Source organism: Cetorhinus maximus, chromosome 23, assembly GCF_964194155.1.
Source record: "Cetorhinus maximus chromosome 23, sCetMax3.hap1.1, whole genome shotgun sequence".
In the NCBI taxonomy this organism is placed as follows: domain Eukaryota; kingdom Metazoa; phylum Chordata; class Chondrichthyes; order Lamniformes; family Cetorhinidae; genus Cetorhinus; species Cetorhinus maximus.
Genome location: NC_135901.1, coordinates 27,366,796 through 27,387,137, shown reverse-complemented (window position 1 = coordinate 27,387,137; position 20,342 = coordinate 27,366,796). Strand labels below are relative to the sequence as shown.

At 45.5% G+C, this 20,342-nt stretch overlaps 4 protein-coding genes across 12 annotated transcripts in view; 3 read left to right on the top strand and 1 right to left on the bottom strand.

Annotated features, from left to right (window-relative positions):
* Positions 1–19,563, top strand: part of LOC144696912 (uncharacterized) — a 44,341-nt gene extending 24,778 nt beyond the window's left edge. Inside the window, exons 1-3 of one of the 6 annotated variants that reach the window (XM_078568631.1) lie at positions 9,191–9,950; positions 15,487–15,510; positions 18,202–19,563. In XM_078568631.1, coding sequence (XP_078424757.1) covers positions 9,484–9,950; positions 15,487–15,510; positions 18,202–19,303 — 1,593 coding nt within the window. In that variant the 5' untranslated portion in view covers positions 9,191–9,483 and the 3' untranslated portion in view covers positions 19,304–19,563. Of the gene's footprint in view, positions 1–9,190; positions 9,987–15,486; positions 15,511–18,112 lie in introns of those variants that run through there. The other 5 variants (XM_078568632.1, XM_078568629.1, XM_078568628.1 and 2 more) reach the window with 5 other exon arrangements.
* Positions 1–20,342, top strand: part of LOC144697221 (uncharacterized) — a 264,883-nt gene that overhangs the window by 86,037 nt on the left and 158,504 nt on the right. The gene's annotated exons all lie outside the window — the stretch shown is intronic.
* Positions 1–20,342, bottom strand: part of LOC144697932 (uncharacterized) — a 273,791-nt gene that overhangs the window by 175,928 nt on the left and 77,521 nt on the right. The gene's annotated exons all lie outside the window — the stretch shown is intronic.
* Positions 1–20,342, top strand: part of LOC144697160 (uncharacterized) — a 176,133-nt gene that overhangs the window by 126,082 nt on the left and 29,709 nt on the right. The gene's annotated exons all lie outside the window — the stretch shown is intronic.

The window sequence follows — 20,342 nt, the reverse complement described above, 5'->3', positions numbered from 1 at the left end:
TTTCAAGTGAAGCAGCATTTCACTTTCATTTCCCCTAACTTAGTCTACTGCATTCGTTGCTCCCAATGCGGTCTCCTCTACATTGGAGAGACCAAACGCAAACTGGGCGACCGCTTTGCAGAACACCTGCGGTCTGTCCGCAAGAAAGACCCAAACCTCCCTGTCGCTTGCCATTTTAACACTCCACCCTGCTCTCTTACCCACATGTCTGTCCTTGGCTTGCTGCATTGTTCCAGTGAAGCCCAACGCAAACTGGAGGAACAGCACCTCATCTTCCGACTAGGCACTTTATAGCCTTCCGGGCTGAATATTGAATTCAACAACTTTAGATCTTATACTCCCTCCCCCCGTCCTCACCCCATTTCTTCCCCCTCCCTTTTGTTTATTTCAATAATTTATATAGATTTTCCTTTTCCCACCTATTTCCATTATTTTTAAATCTACAACTTCAATCTCAATACCTTGTCAGTCTTTCCACCCCACCCCCGCTAGAGCTGTACCTTGTGTGTCCTGCCATCCATTCTTAATTAGCACATTCTCTTAGATAATATCACCACCTTTAACACCTCTTTGATCCTTGACTGTCTGTGACATCTTTTGATTATCTGCTCCTATCACTGCTTGCTTGTCCCTACAACCACCCCCCCACCCCCCAACTTCTTCTCCCCCCATCCCCCTCCCCATCACCTTAAACCAGCTTTTAGCTTTTTGTTTTTATATTTCACCCCTCTCCTAACTTCACTCAGTTCTGTTGAAGAGTCCTTCCGGTGCTGCAGACTTCCCATTTGTCAATTCCCCACAATGAAGGGCGGAACCCCACGTGGGAGAGACTTTGCCCGCCAACCGCGCTGAGCTGTTGTCCAATGGGAAAGGCTGGAAGGCGGAACAGACAATGGTCCCCCGGTCAATCAGAGCGCGGACTTTGTGCCGGTCCCCACCTCACTCCCGCACATGCGCATTCCTTCCGAAAACCCGCGGGCTCACATGCGCAGGCCATCGTCTCCCCAGCACATGCGCAGCTTCCCTTCTCCCTTGGACATGCGCAGCCCCGGACCGCCCGCCCGCGCGGCGGATAGAGCGGTTGCCCCAGCGCGGGGGATTTGTGGGAGTTGCGGCCGCCATTACTCATCTGGAGCCCTGTCTCCAAAGTCCTGGGATTGGGATGGAAAGTGGGGCTGGGGTGCGCAGCGACCAAAGTACATGGGGATAGTCACTGGATTTGATTGTGACGCCCCATTAGCAAAACAATTTGTTCACTTCAAGTATAAAAATTTAAACACCTGGCTGACATATTGGGGAGGGCAATAGGTGAGTGTGAAACTGAACCCGAGATCAGCACCTTCAGGGGAGGATAATTTGGAGGAAAAGCTGGAGGAGAATCGTCGGATGAGTTACTATTACAATCAATAAGAATGTGGGCGATTGCGGGGGACAGAGATTCCAGATTAAGTGGGAGAAACTTGTTTCATAACAACTAGAATTGTCAGTTCTGAATTTCTACCTGTACTGACAGTAATGACTTGATGACATCAGCCCTGTCATAACCTTAAAGTCCTCTATCAGGTCAGCCCTCAGCCTTCTCTTTTCTAGAGAAAATATTCCGTACCTGTTCAATCCATCCTCTAACTGAAACACTCTCAGTTCTGGTATCATCCTTGTGAATCTTTCTTGCACCTTCTGGAGGCCCCCTGTCAGTGTTAATGGGGTATGTAAATAAAATTGGTTGCAGGCGCCTAATCACTAGGTTCCAAATTGAACCCCCAAGTTTCAAATTGACCCTTTCAAATGCTTTAATTTGAAAGCACCTTAACCATCAGGCAAGTGGAGGTGTCAGCTGTGGCTCAGTTCATAGCACCCTCGCCTTTGAATCAGAGGGTTGTGGGTTCATGTCCCACTCCCGGAAACCAAGAACTGTGATTGTACTCGAAGAGTTGCAATCTGTGACTGTTGATAACTCGAAAGAGTTTAACCATCAGGCAAGTGGAGGTGTCAGCTGTGGCTCAGTTCATAGCACCCTTGCCTTTGAATCAGAGGGTTGTGGGTTCATGTCCCACTCCCGGAAACCAAGAACTGTGATTGTACTTGAAAGAGTTGCAATCTGTGACTGTTAATAACTTGAAAGAGTTTAACCATCAGGCAAGTGGAGGTGTCAGCTGTGGCTCAGTTCATAGCACCCTCGCCTTTGAATCAGAGGGTTGTGGGTTCATGTCCCACTCCCGGAAACCAAGAACTGTGATTGTACTCGAAGAGTTGCAATCTGTGACTGTTGATAACTCGAAAGAGTTTAACCATCAGGCAAGTGGAGGTGTCAGCTGTGGCTCAGTTCATAGCACCCTCGCCTTTGAATCAGAGGGTTGTGGGTTCATGTCCCACTCCCGGAAACCAAGAACTGTGATTGTACTCGAAGAGTTGCAATCTGTGACTGTTGATAACTTGAAAGAATTTTTAACCATCAGGCAAGCACCGCGGGGACTGGGGTGTTTTGTTGACCCCTTTAATCACATCTTGGTTTGATGTTTGTAAGGTTCCTTTAAAGTTTTTCCTTGATTTTACAGCTGACCCGACTTAGGGGCTGTGCTTGATTTCTCCCTTGTTATTGTTAATTTAGTTAATTGTTTTGACTCTACAAGAGTTTAACCATCAGGCAAGACTGGACTCCGAAATAACAAATCATGTCAGTGTTTATTTGAAAGAAATAGGTATACTTATGAAATAGACAAGCGACTTTCCCCACCTCAATTTGGCAACAACCCAGGTAGAAGTGTGAATCTTCCTCAGGTTCCTGAACCAACAGCGATTTCCCACAATCCTGTCTAGCGTCCAACTTGCAAACCCAAGATGGTTCTTAAAAGCAACTTCTAACCCTTGAATTAACATCATCTCATCTGGAATCAGGTCTGTCGTCATTAGACAATTGGTCATTGCTGTTACTGGGTTAATTTGATTGTATTTAACCATTTCCATACATTGTTCCATGGAGCAGAACAATGGGACTGTTCAGAACCTTATATCTGTGTTTAGACAAGCCTCCATTCATCCTCTTACAGGTGCCCGAGATGGCCATGGACTGTAGTGGACTGATCTCTGTTGCCACGCACAATGTTTACAGCAGCAAATTAATATTTTAAACTTCGAACATTAGCATCCTGTCGAGTCTTAACAACTACTTGATTAATTACTTATTCTTCAATTATACATTGAGTCTCACTACTTATTTCAGTGTGTTTCTGGCTTGTTAGTAATTCCACGGTAACTCTTGATTAATTACATGTAAAGGATGATACAGAATACATGGCTTTTTTAGCCCAGTGTTAGTATAAAATGCCATCTTGACCCTGTTAGCTTAATATAGTGAATGTAGTGTAAAAGCTCCCTTAGGATGGTCGAGTTAAACTAAAATCTAGTGTCCAGGTCAGCTTACACCTCTCTATCCCTTTTATAATTATGGGGACCCAGAAACTTCACACTATTACAAGCGTGGTCTAACCAAGCTTCGATACAAGTTAAACATCATCTCTCTGCTTTTCAATGCTATTTCTCCAGAAATGAACCGCATATATGGGCCCCATAATTCAGGAAGGATGTCAAGGCCTTGGAAAGGGTGCAGGGATTTAGTACAGGGACAGGAATGAGGAACCTCAGTGATGTGAACACACTGGAGAGGCCACGGTTGTTCTCCTTGGAGCAGTGAAGGCTAAGAGGAGATTTGATAGAGGTGATCAAGATCATGAACGGTTTACATCGAGGAAATAAAGAGAAACTGTTTCCACTAACAAAAGGGTTGTTGACCAGAGGACACAGATTGAAGGTGATTGACATAAAAGCCAGAAGGGAAATGAGGAAGGCTAATCTTCACAGTGAGGTGTTGTGATCTGGAATGCACGGCCTGAAAGGTTGGTGGAAGTAGATTCAACAAAGGGAATTGGATAAATACTGGAGAGGGACTAGTCCTGGGGCCTAATATTTATCCCTTAATCAATATCAGTAAAAACAGGTGGCATGGTCATCATCACATTGCCAACTGTGGGATTTTGCAGTGTACAAATTGGCTGCCACGTTTCCCGTTGTGCCTACACTTCAGAAAGAGCTTCATTGGTGTTGAAACACATTGAGAAACCCTGAGGTTGTGAAAGGCGCTATAGAAATGCAGGTTTCTTTTTAAACTGACACACTCCTATCCTTACAGGCAGATCGTCCAACAGGAGCATGAGCCAGCACGAGCCAGCTGACGGGTGGGGGCAGGAACTCCCAGTGTTGACCGAGGCTGCTTCCCTTCAGAGGCCACTGAATCCATTGTGGGAAGTGGCCATTTAAAGAGGAAGCCTTGACTTGCTGGTCTGAGAATCCAGCACTTTTCCTCCTGTGTAATGCTGGCTGAGAATAGACATTGGGGCTGCTCAATGTACTGAAAGTGATTTATTTTGTTCTCTTTATCTGAAACTAAACTGGAAGGAAAGGGATAAAATTCTGAAACGTCACAAAGAGAATTCTAGATATGATTGACGTCACTGTACATATTACAGACACACATTTATTTATCTGTGATCACAGAGTCTCACAGCACAGAAGGAGGCCATTCGGCCCATCGTGCCTGTGCTGGCCCGTTGAAACAGCTACTCAATTATTCCCACTCTCCTGCCCTTTCCCCATGAGTCCTGCAAACTAGTCCCCTTCCAGATTTAGCCAATTCCCTTAGTTGAATTTGCTTCCACCAGCCTTTCAAGCAGTGCATTCCAGATCACAACACCTCACTGTGTAAAGGTTTATCTTCCTCATTTCCCCTCTGGCTTTTATGTCAATCACCTTCAATCTGCGTCCTCTGATTAACAACCCTTTTGTCAGTGGAAACAGTTCTCTTTATTTCCTCGATGTAAACCGTTCATGATCTTGTTGTGAGGAGCCCGTTTTTGGATAATTTGAAGAACAGTGAATTTTGGACATTCTCCCTCCTGAGTTATTTTTAAACGTCTGGAGTTTTAATTCAGGGCTGTGAATGTACTATTCTTCAATAAACCACGGCTGAATTAAGCTACCCAGCGGGAACACCTGGAGGGGGAGGAGATACTTTGTATATCTAAATTAACAAAGAACTGCTGTTGCCAGGCTGAAGACTCTTGCTGATTGATTAAAATCATCTGGCCTAAGAGAAGTATTCTTTGAACATCTTAGTCCTTTAGAACCCTGAGTCTGAGAGAGTGTGTGTGCCCTAGAATTAGGCTGCAAAATATACTCTCTCTTTCCCTCTCTCTGCCCCACCTTTGTCTTAAACCTTCTTCAAAAATGTCCCATCAGGATAATTTGTCTGTTTTTCTAAGGTCTGCAGATTTGTGACAAATAAGAGTGATCAAGGACAGTTTTGCCAAAAAATCCATCTGAAGGAACCTCCAGACCTATTGTGACCAGAATTCTGTTAGATCAACAGTGTTGTGATCTCTTCAAATGTTATCCTTTTAAAAGAAACTTTCCCATACTCCAGCTTCTCCAGGGGACTGTGTTTGTTTTGTCCTGTTGTGTGTATGTGTGTATGGGGGTTCGAATATATATTTTTTTAAAGTGGAAAATCATTGCACTTCTAAACTACAAGCTGTATGTTAATCAGTTCATTCACTTGTTTTTAAAAAGTAATTTGTTTTATAATAATTCAATCTTTTGTGTTTACTGAAAGAAGCCTGGTTACAGTTTTTTTTCAGCTGGGAATAACAGTATCAATGGGTAACAATTGACCTGTTTTGTGGGTGAATTAAACATTTAAACTATTGTTATGGCCTGTGAAGATGTGGGGCTAGAATTAACTGCGCAATCCTCCCATCTTGGTCTATAACATTGTCTAACCTCAGATAAAAAGAAAGATCCTGAACAGTCCAATTGTTCTGCTCCATGAAATAATGTATGGAAAGGGTTAAATCCAATAAAATTAACCCAGTAACATCTATGACCAATTGTCTAATGACAACAGGCCTGATTCGAGATGGGTTTATATTAATTCAGGCGTTAAAAGTGGGTTTCAAGAACCATCTTGGTCTTGTGAATTGGACTCTATTCGTGGAGAAACTGAGGGACCCTTGGGACAGGATTTAGGGAAATCGCTGTTGGTTCAGAAACCTGAGGAAGATTCACACTTCTACCTGGGGTGGTCGCCCAATTGAGGTGGGGAAAGTTGCTTGTGTATTTCGAAAGTAAACCTTTTTCTTTTAAAAAAGTATTAATATTATTTGCTACTCCAGAGCCCGGTCTTGCCTGATGCTTAAGTCTCCTTTGAATTAAAGTATCTTCGAAGGTCAATTTGGAATCAAGAAATTAGGTGCCTGCAGCCAAATTAAACTAAGCCTAAATTTTAATTATACACCCCTTTTAAAGTGACAGAGGACGTCGAGAAGATGCAAGAAAGATTCACAAGGATGATACCAGAACTAAGAGTGTTTAAGTTACAGGATAGAGCGAAGAAGCTGGGGAAGCCAAGGCTGAGGGTTGACCTGACAAAGGACTTCAAGATTATGAATGGGTTGACGTTATCAAGTCATCACTGTCAATACAGGATAGAAATTCAGAAGTGACAATTCTAATTATCGTAAGACATGTTTCTCCTCCTTCAAACTATAAACATCTGCCACCCCCCAATGCAAGCCCTCCTCCCTATTGAATTTAACACTAATCATCTTACTATCCTACTCCTGCTTTTTCCCCAATTCTCCTCCCCGAAGGTGCTGACTCTCGGGTTCAGTTTCACACTCACCTATTGCCCTCCCCAGTATGTCAACTAGGTGTCTAAATCTTTACACATGAAGTTAACAAACTGTGTTGCTAAGGGGGCGTCACAATCAAATCCAGTGACTACCCACATGTACTTTGTGTCAGGGTGGGGTCACTGCGCCCCCCACCCCCACTATCCATCCCACCCCCACTATCCATCCCAGTCCCAGGAGCTTCGAGACTGGGCTCCGAATGAGCAATGGCGGCCGCAGCCCCCACAATCCCCAGGGCTGGGGAAACCGCTCTATCCGCCGCGCGGGCGGGAGGCCCGGGACTGCGCATGTCCGAGGGAGATGGGAAGCTGCGCATGAGCAGAGAATGGAGTTTCCCATTGACCAACCGCTCAACTCATCATGAGGCTCAAAGGGTCTCCCGCGCCAACGAAGGCTTCCGCTGCCCTATTGACTTCAGGCAGGAGATTGACCAATAGGTAGAGTTGGAGGACCGGAAGGACTCTGGTCCTCCAGCCAATCAGAGCGCGGGCTTTGTGTGAATGAAGATTGAGCTTCACACAGACTAAAACTTCTTCCTGTGTCCAACATCTGTGAGTAAAACCTTGTCTTTTCTCCCCCTTTCCATTTCTTTTCTCATTCTGGGGGGAAATTGTTGACTTGCAGGAACTGAAGGGAAAGGAAGTGAATCCAGGGAGGGTGCAGACTCTGGAAAGGTTGGCCCAGGTCTCACTCTCTCTCTCTTAAAGACATTGACATCCTTTGCTCCCTCAACTTGACACATTTATTTAAAAACAAGAAACTGCGGATGCTGGAAATCCAAAACAAAAACAGAAATACCTGGAAAAACTCAGCAGGTCTGGCAGCATCGGCGGAGAAGAGCAAAGTTGATGTTTTGAGTCCTCATGACCCTTCAACAGAACTAAGTAGAAATAGGAAAGGGGTGAAATATAAACTGGTTTAAAGAGGGAGGGTGGGGGGTGGTAGAAGGCGGGGGGTGTTGTTGGGACAAGCAAGCAGTGATAGGAGGAGATAACCAAAAGATGTCACAGACAAAGGGACAAAGAGGTGTTGAAGGTGGTGATATTATCTAAAAGAACGTGCTACTGAATATTGAGTTCAACAACTTTAGATCTTGAATTCCATCCCCACCCCCTTTCCGTTTCTTCCCCCTCCCTTTTGTTTTTTCCAACAATTTATATAGGTTTTTCTTTTCCCTCCTATTTCCATTATTTTTAAATGTATTCCACCCATGGTTTATTTCACCCCACCCCCACTAGAGCTACCTTGCTTGTCCTGCTCTCCAATCTTAATTAGCACATTCTTTTAGATAATATCACCACCTTCAACACCTCTTTGTTCTTTTATCTGTGACATATTTTGGTTATCTCCTCCTATCACTGCTTGCTTGTCCCAACAACCCCCCCTTCTTCCCCCCCCCCCTCTTCCCCCCCCCCCCGGCCTTAAACCAGCTTATAGTTCACCCCTTTCCTATTTCTACTTAGTTCTGTTGAAGGGTCATGAGGACTCGAAACATTAACTTTGTTCTTCTCCTCCGATGCTGCCAGACCTGCTGAGTTTTTCCAGGTATTTCTGTTTTTGTTTTTGACACATTTATTTGTCTGGCTAAAAGGATGGTCTCTTTCCTACTGTTCACAATGAAAGGGGTGGCTTCTCCAGGAGATAGCTGACATTTAAGGGGACAGTAAATTAATATCGGACAGAGATATGTCTAGTCTTGCTGTAAGGTATATATTTTATAAAAATTATTCATGGTTCTGTATTAAAGTTCATTTATTATTATTTCTAGTCTTATAATATAGAACTGTAGCTACATTATATATTTCCAGTCTTGGAGTCATCACTAGACTTCCTGCCGACTCTGTGGAGCAATCCAGTCAGTCCCATTCCCCCTCTATATCCCCATTCCCCAGTAAGTTTATTGCCTCCAAGTGCCCATCAAATTGAATTTTGAAATCAATGATCATCTCCACTTCCATCAGCCTCATAGGCAGCGAGTTCCAGGTCATCACCACTTGCTCCCAAAGAAAGTTCTTCCTTGCATCCTCCCTCCATTTCCAAGCAAGTAACACAGTTCTAGTGCACAGTATTACACACAGTTTTATTCCAGTAATTTAGAAACCAAAAGGCTAACAGCCTGCATAAAGAGTTTCAGGTCCTTGTGCCCAGGACAGGAAGCAGTGAGCACGGATCTGTCTGTCGATCAGCATCAATCAGCACCTTCAGGACAATTGGGAGGGTGTATATTAGGTATAGCAGAGTGAGAATGGAGGAAGAGTGTATGGGTCGGAGATTTACAGCTTTGGGGCAGTGGGAGAGGAAAGAATGCACCATAGCAGCTAGAATTGCCTGTTCTGAATTTCTATCCTGTACTGACAATGATGACTTTTGTAAACTTCTTTTGCAGGATATTAGAAGGAGAGGATTTAGTCAAATATCTCAAACTAAGCACCATGTTGTGATCTGATGGAATTACTCAATTCATCAGGAGCTGAATATCACCGGTCATTGAAACTCTAAGGAGAATTGTTTGTCTGCTTAAAACGATTTTAAACATCAGGGGGACGGGAAAAGCACTGAGACACGCACACACCTGAGTGAGAGTGTTCCAGTACACCGACTGTGGAAAGAGCTTTCACCAGTTACACAGGCTGAAAAATAATACACCATTCCCTGTAGGGAGAGACCATACACATGTTGTGTGTGTGGATGAGGCTTCAATTGATCATCAAACATACAAAGAAATAAGGACACCCGCACCATGGAGAAACCATCAACATGTGGGGATGGTGGGAAGGGATTCCAGTTCCAATCTGTGCTGGAAACTCATCAACATGTTCACACTGGGGAGAGGCCATTCACCTGCTCTGAGTGCGGGAATGGATTCACTCAGTTATCCAACCTGCTGACACACCATCGATTTCACACGGGAGAGAGACCATTCACCTGCTCCGTGTGTGGGAAGGGATTTAGTGATTCCTCCACTCTCTTCACACACCAGCGAGTTCACACCGGGGAGAGGCCGTTCAGCTGCTCTGAATGTGGGAAGGGATTCTCTGATTCATCCATCCTGCTGAGACACCAGCGAGTTCACACCGGGGAGAGGCCATTTCCCTGCTGTCAGTGTGGGAAGGGATTCACTCAGTTATCCAACCTGCAAACACATCAGCGAGTGCACACTGGGGAGAAGCCGTTCACCTGCTCTGAGTGTGGGAAGGGATTCACTCAGTCATCCCACCTGCAGAGACACCAGCGAGTTCACAAGTGATTACAGGAGTTGGATTCTGCTGTTACTGCTGCTGTTAATCACATCCAGGACTGAACCATGTTCATTCTGACAGTTGGTGAAGTGGGAGGGTCAGAGGGTCTCTTTCTGCTGGACTGACTGGTCTCACGACTTTGCTTCCAGTGGGCTGATGCTCTTTGAACCATGTTGCAAATACCTGGTTTCATATTTCATATGGATCACTGAATGAAAGGGTGTTTTTAAAATCATAAATGTTTAGTTTGCATTTCAGTTTGGAACCTCCTGAAACATGCCACTTTGCCATGGAGATGGGCTACGGGGGTTAGAAGGTCCTTTTGTTTAATTTATCTGGGTGTTTCTCAGAGAAGACAGTTACAGATTTGGTCTTGGGTACTTTGCAACTCACTCGGTTGGTGAGGGTGGAAAAGAAGCTGGAAGATTTGCCTCACTTCGAGCTGGAGGAAGAAATGTGCAGTGACCCTCACCCAGAAAGGCAGTTAGTCCTGTGGCAGAAAGCAGTCATACACAACAAACATACGAATGAGGAGCAGGAGTGGGCTATTCGGACCTTCGAGTCTTCTCTGCCATTCAATAAGATCATGGCTGATCTGATTGTGTCTCAATTCTACTTCACTGTCTACCAGATTTAACCTTCGACTCCCTTGTCAATGAGTAATATTTCTCACTCAACCTTAAATATACTCAATGACCCTGCTTCCGCTAATTTCTGTGGAAGTGAATTCCACAGACCAATGACCCTCCGAGAGAGAAAAATTCTCCTCATCTCCATCTTAAATGGGAGACCCCTTTATATTTAAACTGTGTCCTCTTGTTCTAGTCTCTCCCACAAAGGGAAACACTCTTTCAGCATCCACCCTGTCAAGTCCCCTCAGGATCTTATATGTTTCAATAAGATCACCTCTCATTCTTCTAACCTCCAGTGGATACAGAAAGGGAGGAAATAGATAAGGAAAGAGACAGGGAGCTTCAAAGAGAGGGCAGGTTAGGTGAATGGGCCAAAATTTGGCTGATGGAGCTTAATGTGGATAAGCGTGAGGTTATCCATTTTGGTCGGAAGAATAAAAAGGCGACTTATTATTTAAATGGAGAGAAACTTCAGAATGCTTCAGTGCAGAGGGATCTGGGTGTCCTTGTGCATGAGTCGCTGAAAGTTAGTATGCAGGTACAGCAGGTAATAAGGAAGGCAAATGAAATTTTGGCATTTTTTGTGAAAGGAATAGAGTATAAAAATAGGTAAGTGTTGTTGCAACTGTACAAGGCATTGGTGAGACCGCACCTGGAGTACTGTGCACAGTTTTGGCCCCCTTACTTAAGGAAGGATGTAGTTGCACTGGAGGCGGTTCACTAGATTGATTCCAGAGATGCGAGGCTTGTTTTATGAGGAGAGATTGAACAGTTTAGGCCTATACTCGCTAGAGTTTAGAAGGATGAGAGGAGATCTAATTGAGGTATATATGATGCTAAAGGGGATAGACAAAGTAGACATGGAGCGGATGTTTCCCCTTCTGGGGCATTCTGGAATGAGAGGCCATAGTTTTAGGCTAAGGGGTGGTAGATTTAAATCAGAGATGAGGAGGAATTACTTTTCTCAAAGGGCCGTGAATCTGTGGAATTCACTACCTCAGACTGCAGTGGATGCCGGGGCGCTGAATAAATTTAAGGAGGAGATAGACAGATTTTTAATTAGTAATGGGTTGAAAGGTAATGGGGAGAGGGCGGGAAATTGGACTTGAGGCTGAAATGAGATTAGCCATGATCGTAATGAATGGGGGAGCGGGCTCGAGGGGCTGATTTGCCTACTCCTGCTCCTAGTTCTTATGTTCTTCTGTTCTAAACAAATTGGCAACTTTGAACTGGCTAAAGAAAAACTTAATTTAGGTGGTGAAAGACAACCTAATAGTTCACATGAGGAGTCGAGTCCCACTCTGAGTTTTGATTTGACAAAGAATCTTGGCCTATCGCCTCATTTCACTGAGGACGGAATTGGGGGATATTTTATCTTGTTAGAGAAAGTTGCTACAAAGCCAGGAAGGCTAAAGGAGACACGGAATTTGTGAATCGCATGGAAAACTCAAAGTACTAAAAAGAAAAATCAAAGTTCAAAATAAGGAAGCTGTCGACATCATTCACAGAGAGTTAAATAAAATTCATCCTCAATGGGATTGGGAAAAACAAAGATTACAAATTGTTTCATGATCAGACCAAACAAGAATATCAAACCTGAAATGAAAACAGAAAATGCTGGAAAAACTCAGCAGGTCTGGCAGCATCTGTGGAGAGGGAAACAGAGTTAACATTTCGAGTCCGTATGACTCTTCTCTGAATTTCCAGCATCTGCAGTATTTTGCTTTTATCTTAAGAATATCAAACCTTTCTGCTTGATCATAAAAAGCATCTGAGTGATATTCTCAAAGTGGCCAAGGAAGATTTTGACCAACATAAGAATGAGTTGTTGGTCTTGTGGAGGCTGCAGCTCACTTGGAGTTTGTGTGAGGGGAAAAGAGGCTGGAAGATTTGCCAAGCTGAAGCTGGAGGAAGAAATCTCCAGGGGTCCCAATGGTGAAAGGCAGTTAGTCTTGTGGCAGAAAGCAGTCAGCATGAACAGTGAGCTTGGACAGAGCTGTGAAGAAGCTTTGGGATCTGAGTGGGAAAAAGCAGTCGGTCTGTCCAATGTCAGCTCAAGAAGGCAGTGGAATCCTCATAGACAGAAAGAGCTTGGGAAGTCTGGGTGCCAGACTGGGAAACTGGGGACAAATCAAAGTAAATTCCATAGGGCTGTGGCATACCTTTGGGTTGGTCCCCAAAGAAAGTGAATGAACTTTCAGTATTTTGTAAGAGAAGGGAACTTTTGGGGAGGGAGTAAAAGGAAAACTGGATTCATAGCATACGCAGATCTAAACTGTAGGGTAAAGGTAGGAGTGCTTACTTTGTTCAATTTTTTTGTATATAAAGTTTGTTTCCTTTTAAAAATGTGAAATTTTGTGGTGTAGTTCTTTTGTTAATCACTGGCTGTTCAGATTTCTCTTTAAACACTAACAGTCCCGACCGGGATGTTAACATTCTAGTTTGGTGCCTGGAGAGGAAAGTGACCAGAAATGGTCAGTGAGAATCTCCACACAGAGCGAGGCAGCAGAAACCAGTCAGGCTCAGGAAGAGGTGAACAGATAATGGGTGTATTCAAGTTACTGAATGGGGCAGCGTGGCCTGTTTGTTCTTGTTTGTCATGGGGAGCCGATCGGAACCAAAGACTCTTTCTGTTCTTTAATGGGATGTGGGCATTGCTGGCTGGGCCAGCATTTATTGGCTTTTACGTAACTGCCTCTTGAGAAGGTGGTGATGAACCGCCTTCTTGAACCGCTGCAGTCCATGTGGTGTAGGGACACCCACAGTGCTGTTAGGGAGAGAGTTCCAGGATTTTGAGCCAGCGACAGTGAATGAACAGGGATATATTTCCAAGTCAGGATGGTGAGTAGCTCGCAGGGGAACTTGAAGGTGGTGGTGTTCCCCGTGTGTCTGCTGCCCTTGTCCTTCTAGGTGGCAGAGGTCGTGGGTTTGGAAGGTGCTGTCTAAGGAGCCTTTGGGAGTTGCTGCAGTGCATCTTGTGGATGGGACACACTGGCTGCTACTGTGTGTGGGTGGTGGATGGGACACCAATCCAGCTGGGCTGCTTTATTATGATTCACTATGTGGGAGAGACCTCGTCAATCCTGACACATTCTCCAAAGACAGTTACCCAATTGGAAATGCTGCTTACATTGCAGAATGTTTTCATATTTAAATCAGCAAACATCGACAGAAATAGATAATGAGTCAGTAAGTACAGAAAATATAGATTGTGGAACTCACAAGATGCACCGCTCCCCGCTTGTAATAAATCGGATCCCAGATCTGGTGACCCTGTGAAACCCTCCGAGATCCCAGAGGCCAGTTTGAAATCCGATATCCTACAGAGTCGACCATGGATTTTCCACAATTCTCAGCTTATTAATGATGTAGCAGCTGCTCCTGCTTCTTGGGTTCAAGGAATAGACGAGCAAGATGCAAGAGTAGCAGTGTGTTGTGCGAGCAGGGTGGGTGATAGGTTTGCAGCCTATTCCCTGTGGAGCAAGTACTTGGTCATGGTTTTGCTTCACATGAAAGCTGCAGATAAAATGCAAGTGCAACCTGAGTCTGAACTCTGACACTGGAGGGAAGCAGAATTAGTCCAGAAGAGCAGCACCAGAGACGAATGAAGGGTGACCTGATGGAAGTCTTTAAGATTATGAAGGGGATCAATAATCCAATAGGGATTTCATGAGAAACCTCTTACCCAGTGAGTGGTGAGAATGTGGAACTCTACCACAGTGAGTGGTTGAGGTGAATAGCATGAATACATTTAAGGGGAAGCTAGATACATAAATGAGGGAGAAAGGAATAGAAGGATATGCTGATGGGGGGAGATGAAGAGGGGTGGGTGGAGGCTCATGTGGAGCATAAATACTGACAGAAACCAATTGAGCCGACTGACCTGGCCCTGTGCTGTGGACTCAATGGAACAGAGACAAAGGTATTTATTTTAGATCTACCTGTAGTGGTAGGAAAAGCATTATTTACTATACAGGGTAAAATGTACTTGATCAGCTTTTGTGGATCATTTCAGTGGAAATGTGCACTTCCAGGCTCAAAGAGCATCAGCCCACTGGAAGCATAGTCGTAAGACCAGCCAGTCCAGCAGAAAGAAACCCTCCAACCCTCCCACTTCACCAAGTGTCAGAACGAACATGGTTGAGTCCTGGATGAGATTAACAGCAGCAATAACAGCAGAATCCAACTCCTGTAATCACTTATGCAACCTGCTGAGACACAAGCGAGTTCACAACAGAGTGAATCCTTTCCCACACTGGGTGCAAGCGAACGGTCTCTCCCCGGTGTGAACTCGCTGGTGTGTCAGCAGATTGGATGAATCATTGAATCCCTTCCCACACTCTGAGCAGGTGAATGGCCTCTCCCCGGTGTGAACTCGCTGGTGTCTCAGCAGGCTGGAGAAGTGAGTGAATCGCTTCCCACACTCTGAGCAGGTGAATGGCCTCTCCCCAGTGTGAACTCGCTGGTGTCTCAGCAGGCTGGAGAAGTGAGTGAATCGCTTCCCACACTCTGAGCAGGTGAATGGCCTCTCCCTGGTGTGAACTCACTGGTGTCTCAGCAGGCTGGAGAAGTGAGTGAATCGCTTCCCACACTCTGAGCAGGTGAATGGCCTCTCCCCAGTGTGAACTCGCTGGTGTCTCAGCAGGGTGGATGGATCTCTTAATTTTTTCCCACAATCAGAGCACGTGAACGGCCTCTCCCCAGTATGAACTCGCTGGTGAATCTGCAATTTGGACAACTGAATGAATCCTTTCCCACACTCAGAGCAGGTGAATGGCCTCTCGTTGGCGTGGACTCACTGGTGTTCCCGCAGGTTGAATGAGCTTCGAAACCTCTTTGTGCAGTGAGAGCGGCTGAACGGTCTCTCCTCAGTGTGAAAACGCTGGTGCAACATCAGTTCCCAAGAGCTTTTGAAGCTACTCGCACAGTCAGTGCATTTAAAGGGTCTCTCATTGGTGTGAGTGACATGGTGTGTCAGCAGGCTGGAAGACCGAGTGAATCCTTTCCTACACACGGTGCAGGTGAATGGTCTCTCCCCACTGTGAACTCGCTGGTGTGACAGCAGGCTGCATGATTCACTGAATCCGTTCCCACACTCAGAGCAGGTGAACGGACTCTCTCCGGTGTGAACCCACTGGTGTCTCATCAGGTGGGTTGAATGAGTGAATCCCTTCCCACACTCAGAGCAGGTGAACGGCCTCACCCCGGTGTGACTGCGTTGATGAATTTCCAGCTTTGATGGGGATATGAATACCTTCCCACAGTCCCCACATTTCTACACTCTTTCCATGGTGCAGGTGTCCTCGTGTCTTTCCAGGTTCAGTAATTAACTGAGGGGTCCACACACACACATGTGTCCACTCTCCTGCGCTGTGAATGATGCGATGTTTCTTCAGGCTGTGTAACTGGTGACAGCTGTTTCCACACTCAGTGCACTGGAAACACTCTCACTCGGGTGTGTGTGTCTCGGTGCTTTTCCAGTCACACTGATGTTTAAAACCCGTTGAAGCAGACAGAACGGACAAACATTTCTCCTTCTAGATTCAAAGGTAAACAATATTCGGGTCTTGATGAATTAAGCGAAAGGGGGAAACGTTGATTTCCTCACAGATGTTGCCCAGAGGAGGAAGTTTTAGTCTGAAGCTCATTGTCCAACTTCCGCATTGTGACGTCCACAATGGAACCCTGCCTGAATCAGCCAATAGGAATCACTCTGCTCCGCGATGACGCCCTCGGGTTCCAGACTGCAGGCCAGGCGCGCGGACACGGGAGCCCCGCCCCCACCCATTGTTCTCCCTCCACCTCCACCTGCTCGAGCCAAATTTCCAGGCAACCGGCTGACGGCTCCGGCCAGAGCGAGAAGCCGCTCGGAGAACTCGGGAGAGGGGAAACTGCGCATGTGCGGGGGAGAGCCCGCCCTTTCCCTTCATGCTGACGGACTGACCAATGGGAACAGTTGGAGGACCGGAAGGACTCCGGTCCTCCAGTCAATCAGCGCGGGCTTTGTGTGAATGAAGATTGAGCTTCACACAGAGTAAAACTTCCTCCTTTGTCCAATATCTGTGAGTAAAACACTTTCTTTTCTCCCCCTTTCCATTTCTTTTCTCATTCTGGGGGTAAATTGTTGACTTGCAGGAACTGAAGGGAAAGGAAGTGAATCCAGGGAGGGTGCAGACTCTGGAAAGGTTGGCCCAGGTCTCTCTCTCTCTTAAAGACATTGACATCCTTTGCTTCCTCAGTTTGACACACTTATTTGTCTGGCTAAGAGGATAGTCTCTTTCCTAATGTTCCCAATTAAAGGGGTGGTTTCCCCAGGAGGTGGCTGACATTTCAGGGCACAGTAAATTAGTGTAGGACAGAGATATGTCTAGTGTTGTTCTATGGTACATATTAGATATATTACTAATGATTTTGTGATAGAGCCCATTTATTATTATATCTACTTTTTTAATATAGTACAGTGTATATTTCCAATCATTTCCAGGAGCAGCAGCTCACCACCACCTTCTCAAGGGCATTTAGGGATGGGCAATAAGCGCTGGCATCGCCAGTGACACCCACTTTCCATGAATGAATAAAAAAGATCCTTGCAGTACAGAAGGAGCCTATTTTCTAGCTCAAGTCCATGCCGACTCTCTGTAGAACAATCCAGCCAGTCCCTTTCCCCCTCTGTATCCCCGTTCCCCTGCAAGTTTATTTCCTTCAAGTGCCCATCCAATTCAATTTTCAAATGCTTGATCATCTCTGCTTCCACCACCCTCATAAACAGCGAGTTCCAGGCCATGACCGCTAGCTGCCTAAGAAAAGGTCTTGGTCACATCCATCCTGTATCTCTAATTGGCTAATACAATACTGTACATTAAATATGTATATCCAACCAAGCTGCATGAAGATTTTCAGCTCCCTGTGTTGAGGACAGGACATGATGAGCATAGACCTGTTGGTCAGCATGAATCGGCACCTTCAGGAGATTTGTGAGGGTGTACATTAGATAGAGCAGAGTGAGAAAGGAGGGAGGGTGTGTGGGATGGAGATTTGCAGCTTTTGTGGACCAAGAGAGGAAAGAATGTTCCAAGGAAACTAGAACTGTCCGTTCTGAATTGTACTGACAGTGATGACTTGTGTAAACTCCTTTTACAGGATATTTGAAGGGAGGGATTTTCTGACAGATATCTCAGACCAAATATCATGTCAAGATCTGACAGAGTCAATTGATTCACTGGGACCAGAATGTCATCGGCTTTTGGATCTAGAATTTAAAAGGTTTGTTTATTCATTCTGCTTGAAAAGATTTTAAACAGCAGTGTGACTGGAAAAGCACCGACACACACACATACACCCGAGTGAGACTGTTCCAGTGCGCTGACTGTGGTAAGAGCTTTAACCAGTTACACAACCAAAGAAAATATCGCACCATTCACAGTGGGGAGAGAGACTGTACACATGTTCTGTACGTGGTCGAGGCTTCAACTGATTGTCCCACCAGGATAGACACAAGGACACCCGCACCATGGAGAAACCGTGGAAATGTGGGGACTGTGGGAAGGGATTCAGATCCCCCTCTGTGCTTGAAACCCATCGACGCAGTCACACCGGGGAGAGGCCATTCACTTGCTCCAAGTGTGGGAAGGGATTCACTCAGTCATCCCATCTGCAGACACACCAGCAAATTCACACCGGGGAGAGACCGTTCACCTGCTCTGAGTGTGGGAAGGGATTCAGATCCCCATCTAAGCTGGAGATTCATCGACGCAGTCACACTGGGGAGAGGCCATTCACCTGCACTGAGTGCGGGAAGCAATTCAGTCATTCATCCAACTTATTGACGCACCAGCGAATTCACACTGGGGAGAGGCCGTTCACTTGCTCTGACTGTGGAAAGGCATTCAGTAATTCATCTGGCCTGCAGAAGCACCAGCGAGTTCACACCGGGGAGAGGCCGTTCATCTGCTCTGAGTGTGGGAAGGGATTCAGTCGCTCAGCCCACCTGCTGGCCCACCAGCGAGTTCACACCGGGGAGAGACCGTTTACTTGTTCTCAGTGTGGGAAGCGATTCAGGAATTCATCCAACTTATTGACACACCAGCGGGTACACACCGGGGTGAGACCGTTTATCTGCTCTGACTGTGGGAAGGGATTCAGTGATGGATCCGCCCTCCAGACACACCAGCGAGTTCACACCAAGGAGAGGCCGTTCACCTGCTCCGTGTGTGGGCAGCGATTCACTCAGTCATCCAGCCTGCTGATACACCATGTCACTCACACCAGTGAGAGACCGTTTCAATGTTCTGACTGTGGGAGTGGCTTCAAAAGTGCTGCAGTTCTGAGGATCCACCAGCGCATCCACACTGAGGAGAGACCGTTCAGCTGCTCTCAATGTGCAAAGAGTTTCAGAACGTTGTCTGATCAACAGAGACATCAGCGAGTTCACACCGGGGAGAAGCCGTTTGCCTGCACCGAGTGTGGGAAGAGTTTCGCTGATTCATCCAACCTGCGGAATCACCGGCGAGTTCACACCGGGGAGAGACTGTTCACCTGCACTGAGTGTGGGAAGGGATTCAGTAATTCATCCAACTTATTAACACACCAGCGAGTTCACACTGGAGAGAGGCCGTTCACTTGCCCTGAGTGTGGGAAGGGATTCACTCATTCATCCCACCTGCGGAGGCACCAGCGAGTTCACAGGTGATTCCAGGGGTTGGATTCAAATGAGGTCCTTCAGTTAGTTGGAGAGACTGGAACGGCTGAAATTTCTGTCTTTAGGTCGTAGATTCTTAGGGCAGAGGATGGGGCCATTCGGTCCATTGAGTTCATGTCGGCTCTCTGTAGAGCAACCCATTCAGTCACATTGCCCCATTCTATCCCCATATCCCTGTAGGTTTATTTCCCTCAAGCGCCCATCCAGATTCCATTCGTAAATATTCCATCATCTCTGCTTCTACCACCCTTGTAGGAAGTGGGTTCCAGGTCTTTATCACTCAGTTTCAATGCACAAAATCGCATAGAGCACAAAAGGCCATCCAGCCCATCATGCTCATGCCAGCTCATGAAAGAGCCGTCCAATTAATCCCATTGCCCTGCCATTTTCGTTTCCTTTGAAGAATCTGTCCATTTCCCTTTTGAAGGATAGAGTCCAATCTGCTTCTCGCACCGTTTTCAAACAGTGAATTCCAAATCACAGCAACTCACTGTGTTTTAAAACAAATCATTCAGGATATGGTGTGTTTGGATTCTCAGAGTATTCGAAATGGTGTCAGATATTGTTATCACTCAAAATTAAGACTCAATTTTGATCAATGGTTTTGATGAGAGGATTGATTGTCACATATCCAAATTTGTGGACAAATTTTAAAAATGCATTTCTATAGCACCTCTTACAACCACTTACTAAAGCATTTAAAAGCCAGTCAAGTACTTGTGAAGTGTTGTCACTGTTACAATGTAGGAAACTGTGGGTAGGCCTGGATAATCAAATTTAGTTTTAAACATCAATCACTTTCACATCGTATTCACTGTTCTAAGTAGCAAGGTCAAGGAAGCCATTTTAAACTCTAATGTGGTTGGATCTGTATTTTAAAAATTAACACTGTATAAATGTAAATGTTTCTCTAAACTGCACAGCTAGCAGAAATTGTGTACACAAATAAATTATTTCCTAATATTCAAAAGCTACAAGATATCATATTCTGCCAATGTCCAGCTCAAGAATAAGGCTCATTGTTCAAGCC